Genomic DNA, 7,481 nt, shown 5'->3' on the forward strand with positions numbered 1-7,481 from the left:
GACTTCGATGGGAACGAAGTCTTTCACATTTATAACAAACAAGGACCCTCATCGTCTAAAATCCCTAACCGTACTAGCAGAAAATAAATTATTTTATCTAACGAGGAGGATGACCCTGAACATGTCCCTAATTCGGTGGACGGTAGTTCTGATGTGAAGGTTAAAAGAGTGGCCAGCGTTTCTATGTCAAGAGCTATTGACAAAACCAAAGTATTTAACAATGTCAACGAGAATTATTCTAAGCGACCGAATGCCTCTCAGATTGATTTGGACGGGCCTGCGGAGGATTAGGGTGTCAATGTTTCTATACCTACTCTTGGTGGTGGGTTTACTCCTAAGGAGATGGTTTGTCGGTCCCTGAGAATACGATTACGAATATTAACTTGAGGAATTTAAAGGATAACCAAAATGCCCAATTCACCTAGATTTTTCAAGAGATTAATAATCTCAAAGAGAAGGCCAATCCACCTAATGGGGACCTCGACAGTACTAGGTCTCGAATACGCATACCCTGGCTAATGGTATTAAAGACCTTAAGGAGGAACATGAAGAGCACATTAAGGCTTTGGAAAATGACTTATAAACATCAGCATAGTTTGAGTGTGGTGGTGGAGGTGAGTATGTCTGCCATGAACAATACTAGCATTGGTCTACGTAGACTCAATGAATAGGCTGAAGTTCTTCATTATATTTCTCAGGGCAAGTGCCCCACTGGTAGCACTGAGATGGTGAAGAAAGATAAGGTTGTGAATGCTGGTACCTGTAAGAAACTTAGGGCTCCCTCAGAGGATGTGGATGCGGATCTGGATACGAAAGAGAAGCCCCTACTTGGTCGAGCGACGAGGCTCCATAGAAAAGATAAGGGTGTGACCCGTGTTGACAACATCATTAAGAAAGTTCAGAAAATCAATGAGGATGTCATTCAGAAGAATGACAAATTGGTCAAAGTGTTGTAGTTTTGTTATGTAGAAATTCTGTATTGTTCTTGTCTGTTGTTCTATGGGGCTGCTTTTCCCTGGTTTTTATGGGTTGGTTCGCATCTGTTTTTTTGTTGGGTCCTTGAAGGTCGAGTTTTTATGATAATATTACAATAATACTAATACAATTTACATGATTTGTATAGTTTATTTCTATTTGAAAATAAAAAATTATTCTATTCTATTTACATTTTCACCATAAATTACTTGAACTATTTAAACAAATAGGTTTCTATTCAATAATATTATTATTATATATAATACATTAACAGAATAATAAGTAAATAACTTAAAACCCACTAACATAGTCATTTTAACACATACAAACATAGTAAATTTTGAAGTGTCTATAAAACCCATACAACTTTTTTAGGGTTTCGGAATTACTAGATGGTTTGATTTAGACAAATGGAAACATAAAGGTTGAGTGTACTTAGTAATTAAAAAAGGTCCCACCATTCACTTATCATGGGAAACCGTGCAACAACTAAATTGTATAGAAATAAAAAACAAGAAAATAATGACATTTATGAATTATTAAAGAGGCACACGGAACAAGTGGCAGGAACCCTAAAATTTAGATTGTGAGAGCTCAAATATTTGAGAGTACTATGTTTGCATTAATGGAGGAGTAGAATTTTCGAAAAAATCTCATCTGATCGTGACTGCAAGAGGAGAGATAGTGGTAAAATGAGAAGATCGAGAGATGATGGGCAGTGCACACATTCTGACAAAAAATGAAGAATAAAACTAATGGACAGCGGGCAGCTCCAATATTCCCAATCGTCTTGCAATGCTGTCTCCTTTACTCACAATCGTTGATGCCCAAAAACAGCTCATCCAATTCATATAAGAGACGCCTTCGGCATAATAAATTCATGTACTATTTTCCCTCTTCTATAATTTCTCTCATATGAAGCATGCAATCACCATTTCTAAATAAAGCTTTTATATGATAGGATGTGGTAGTATCAATATACCATAGGGCACTACGTCACAGAACCTTTTGCACATGAAGATACCCCTAAACTTACTACTCATTTTCATATTTCTTAATCTTCTAGATTGTTAAATAGGTTCACGTATTTTATTGATGTCTATTTAATTCTTGAGATATAAGCTACTCACTATACATAATTTCTCTATTTTTTAGGCTCTCATGAAGGATTCAAATGTAAAGAATGAGTATCACATGCTAGTATGTGCCAAGGTCCATTACTCTATCTATATTAACTATTATTTGACGTCCAAGAATCTAATTTAAACGATATATTCCACATTCCATATGCTTTGAGATGTATTACTATTTTAGGATTCACATGCACGTCAATGTATGGTCAAAACATAATGGTAAAATATTTTAATCTAGTCAAACTATCCTTAGTTTTGGGTATATTATTAGAGGATGGATTAATTCAACCATATATCAAGAAATGATGCAATCTTGTCGAAATCTTGGCCCATTCTCTAATTAGCCACCCTTATCAATTTACATACACCCCCTTATATTCTATCTTATCCCGTGGATTCATGCACACATTCGTATGTATCACATTTATTATTAGATTATTCTCCATCCACACCTCAATGTCTAGGCATTTATTCTCTACATAAGTATTAGCCTTTTTTCTGTTATTGGTCAATAATGGGGCGTCCAATCAATATTGCACCATACAATACTGACCCTTGAGATTTAGCAATTTAAATTCGAATTTTTTAACTCCAAACCTTTTATTCTATCATAATTACATTTAGTACCTGTTTTATGTGATTTATTGAACATTTTGGTTTTTGAAAGAATTCAATGTGCATTTATTTAACATGCAGTCGCTTTGAGAATTCATTGAATACGAATTTGCATAAATGAAACATTTATCATAGAAACGCTTTTGGTTGGAGCACCAAGATGAATCTATCTCCATCAAAGTTTTCATCTTGGGAAATTTGCATGCTTCTTTTCCATTTACCTAAATTGGCCAGGCTCGTGAAGCCGACCATTCCGAAGGATAACCTAGGAGAACTTGACCCTAGTGATCTACCAGGCTCCCTAATGTGATTTTAACTATTGCGAATACTTGACAATTAGTGAAGAGTTAACTTCAAGGTAAATTGACGAAAAGTGAGATTTATTAGATCAAATGTTAGGGAAGAATTTATATTCACACATATAGAACTTACGCATATCTATGGATTTGACATAAAACAATCGTGGACATGGGGAGTGATCCCTAGTTGACATGACTTTCATGCTTATCACTGATACAACTACATACCCAATTCTTAAAAGATGGATTCTTAAATTCAATTTAGATGATTTATATACTTGCATGTTCAACCACATAGATTACGCTAACTTTTATCTACTTTTTCCTTCTGGTATAAATCCTTGAGCAAAACGTTATGATAGGATATGGCAATGTGAATATATAATAGAACATTGCATATAACACTTCTGCACAAGTAAAATTGAGAAATAAGATAAATAAGAACGAGAATAAAAATAAAATTCAATTTAGATGATTTATATATGTGGATGTTCAACCACATAGATTACATTAACTTTCATGTACTTTTTCTTTCTGGTATAAATCCTTGAATAGAACTTTATGATAGGATACGGTAATGTGAATACATAATAGAGCATTGAATATAACAGTTTTGTACAAGTAAAATCTCTAAATCTTAAAAATGAATAAACTAATTAGAGCAAAATTTAAGAATGAGATAAACAAGAATGAGAATAAGTTGGAAAGCCGGATAAACCGACTAAGAATAATTATGTGTAAACTAATTTTAAATATTTTTAGAAAACTAACCCTCCGGTTACAACACGTTTTGGAATTTCGATCTGAATGGGTCCACAAAATTCAATGGGAAGAGGGAACTGGATTACGAGTTAAGTGTACGGAAATACTTAGTGAAGGTATGGACAGAAAAAAATACGATTCACTTCGAATTGCAGCAGTCTATTCTACTTCTAGAACAATTCCAGGCGGGCAGAGATAGAGAAGGGGAAATTAAATAAATTCGTCTATCCTTCTAAGAGGATCGATATTGTTATGTGGACACGTCGGGGAATCTGTTGATTTTGATTTAAGGCTCCTTCTCACTCTCTCTGTGTATATATATTGCATGGAGTGGAGTAGATGAGAGCAGAAAAAGGTTTCGAGGTTTAGAAAAGAAAAAGAGAAATGGAGCGTTCAAAGCTGTTGGGTTTTGTGGTCTTGATATGCTTTACTATTCCAACGATATCATGTTCTTCGGACAGACTGTTTAGTGGTTGGCCGAAGTCTAGCAGCGATGAAAATGTAAAAATAAGGGTGAATATGACGCGCAGATCAGAGAGAGAGTTGGGTTTTTCTGAGAGATTGGGTTTGGCTGTGGATCGAAGTAAGAAGCGAATGAAGAAGATAGAGGCATTGATAAGAGGGCAATTAGACGCTGAAACGCCCGTTGAAGTAGGGGATGGAGAATTTCTGATGAGCGTTGCACTGGGAACGCCCTCTGTGAGCTTCGAAGCGATTGTGGACACGGGGAGCGATCTGATTTGGACTCAGTGCAAGCCTTGCAAGGACTGCTTCTCTCAGCCTACGCCAATCTTCGACCCCTCCAAGTCCCCCACATTTTCCACAATTCCCTGCGGTGATTCTCTTTGTGACGCCTTGGGGAGTACGCAAACCGGATGCAATCCAGATTGTACCTTTATGTATCAGTATGGCGATGGTTCCTTCACCAGCGGCGACCTGGCTTACGAGACATTGTCAATTGGGAGCAGCAAGGTTAAAGGCATTGCATTTGGATGCGGGCATGACAACGAAGGACAAGGATTCTCTCAGGGTGGTGGCCTTGTGGGACTGGGAAGAGGTGGTCTCTCCCTTATCTCACAGCTGGGTTCCAAAGCAGAGAACATGTTCTCTTACTGTCTTTTGCCCATCACCGACTCTTCTTCACAAACCAGCCCCCTCTTTTTCGGCGAGGGTGCTTCCTTGAGCGGAGGAGCCAAGACTCTCCCACTCATCAAGAGCAGTATCATTCCCACTTTCTGGTACATTCCTATTACAGGAATCACCCTCAATGGTAAGGCACTAGATATTCCTCCTGGAACTTTCGATCTGCAATCGGACGGCAGCGGAGGTATGATCATCGACTCCGGAACCACTGTTACCATCCTGGACCAGGCTGCCTACTCTCCTCTTAAGGAAGCAATTCAGTCCGCCATTGATCTCACTCCTGTAGACGGCTCTTCTACAGGTTTGGATCTTTGTTACCACACATCATCCGCTCACCTCACCTTGCCAACCCTCGTCTTCAACTTCAAAGGCGGCGTGGATTACGAGCTTCCGGCAGACAACTTTTTCATTCAGGCATCTGAAAATCTCTTGTGCCTGGCAATGTTGGGTGAACCATCGGGGAATCCTTCCATCTTCGGAAACATACAGCAGCAAAACTTCCATATCCTTTACAACAATGCTCAGAACACGCTCTCTTTCAAGCCCACTAAGTGTGATTCTCTTTAAATCATCATCTCCCTCTTCTAATTCTTCTTCTTCTCTTTTTCTGTCTCTCTCATTTCCTCTTCCTCTGTCCTTCGAATGCAATATGTGATCTCGTCTCCTGCGTCTGCCTATTGCACTGTCCGATATGCGAATCATGTAAATTTTCATCTTCGTAGCTGCTTATTTTCAGTAAAATTGTTTGGCCCCTGTTGTTCTCGGGGACCTTCATTTATGGTTCCTTATGATATGCTACACTATGTGTGTTATTTTGGCATGGAAATGAAGGTGCGATAATTGATTATCAAAATATAAATTGCGAGTTAAAACAACGACAAGAGAATTTATATAATTATAAAGCATTTGTAATGGTCTTATCTTTTCTTCAAGTCTTAAGTGTAAAATAAATTATTGTATGCCTATGAATATTTTTAATGGTATTTAACTTTAAGATCCGTGTCTGTGATTTATACATTCAAATAATACTTATTTTCAATCATGTCCGCATTTCACATTACTAAGATCAAACACAATTTAATGTAGCCTATATATAAGGTAAGGTTGTTGCTAAGAAGGTCTCTCTAATTTTCTCACAATTACTATTGTATAATTTTCTACTAGAGAAGACGAGTTCTCGAGAATTAAGAATATCATTTTGGAGCCTTTGCAATTTATTTAAAAGTGCTAATATTTAAGGCTATGCCTATATCACGATTCACGATTACCTATCAGCGCTTTATAGTGCATTCGATGACATCTTACACAAATCTTATATAGAAAACTTATTGATGGTGAATCGGGGCCTCTCATTTGAAAGGTTGCTACTACACTACAACGCACCTTAGATAATAAAATTAAATTATGTAATGTATTTGTGCTTCAGAGTATGGATGTTAGACCACACATCAATTTTCAGCCATTGATAATGTGACATGATTACTTGTTTTCAACATTTTAATAGGATTGCATTAGGTTTTGGAACTTTTTTTCGTGACCTAAAAAATTAAAATATTAGTGGACTACAACATAATAACACAATTATTGAGAAAAGTTTTGATTGCCTACAAAAAATCATAGTATCTTCACTCTTTCACCTTGTAAATCCTAACATGTTAATTTCAATTTCACATGATCTATGTTGCAGTGTCTACTTACGTATTATTATAGTCCAATGAACACAAAGGATACTAAAATCAATTATTTGAGAGAGTTGACACTTATTAGATTTTTAGATAGCCAAAAAACTTCTCAGATGAATAAAATATTGGTTGAGATAATTCTTAAATAGATATTATTATATTTATTTAAATAAACAATAATTTCTTAAAAAATATCCTTAATATAGAGGGAGAGAGAACTAATTATATATTCCAAGGAAAAAGTATTCGTAGTATTACATAGTTTACAATTGATAAAGCATTAACAAGTAAGAAACACACAATGAATAATAAATAAAACATATAAATTTAAAATAATTATTAAATCAACCTCATACTTATTTCACCTTGACAATGCAAGGAGGGTAAGAGGAGGGATGGCGGCCCAATATGCTATTCATATAGTTTCTAAGGGCATTGGACAACATCTAAACTAACATCTTAGCTTATATTTTCTTAGTTTATCCAATTGGGCGATGAAGGTGAAGAGTGGAGTGCATTTACATTTGATTAAATTCTTGTTCTAATTTCATTCTTATTATTTATTTATTATCTTGTAAAACTATTGTGCTAACTAGATAATGTGCAACCTTTGTTAAGGATTTTTCCATCTCCCTCGACCCTATCAACCACCTAAGGTGAGATGCATTTAGAGCTACAAGCGATATAAAAAATTCTATGTTTCTCAATGCTCGACAATGTATGTCACACGAGGATAATATTAGGAAGTTTTAGATTGAACCAGTTTAAACAGAGCCTCCTCTTTTCTTTTTTTATTTTATTTTGGTAATTACTCCTTCAGCAAGGCATTTAACTAGCTACAATTGCTTTGTATCCATTAATTTACTATTTTG

The 7,481-nt window shown here is 35.9% G+C and overlaps 1 protein-coding gene across 1 annotated transcript; it reads left to right on the top strand.

Moving 5' to 3' along the window:
- Positions 1-4,168: 4,168 nt before the first annotated feature.
- On the top strand, positions 4,169-5,494 carry LOC131865654 (aspartic proteinase nepenthesin-1-like). Its single transcript, XM_059215328.1, has one exon. It carries the CDS (start codon positions 4,169-4,171, stop codon positions 5,492-5,494), a length of 1,326 nt encoding a protein of 441 aa, XP_059071311.1.
- The last annotated feature ends 1,987 nt before the right edge of the window (positions 5,495-7,481 follow it).

The sequence above is a fragment of the Cryptomeria japonica genome, unplaced genomic scaffold (assembly GCF_030272615.1).
Source record: "Cryptomeria japonica unplaced genomic scaffold, Sugi_1.0 HiC_scaffold_116, whole genome shotgun sequence".
NCBI lineage: Eukaryota > Viridiplantae > Streptophyta > Pinopsida > Cupressales > Cupressaceae > Cryptomeria > Cryptomeria japonica.

What these genes read in the sequence shown, in the direction of transcription:
- LOC131865654 (XM_059215328.1), top strand. Translation starts at nt 4,169, where the DNA reads ATGGAGCGTTCAAAGCTGTTGGGTTTTGTGGTCTTGATATGCTTTACT.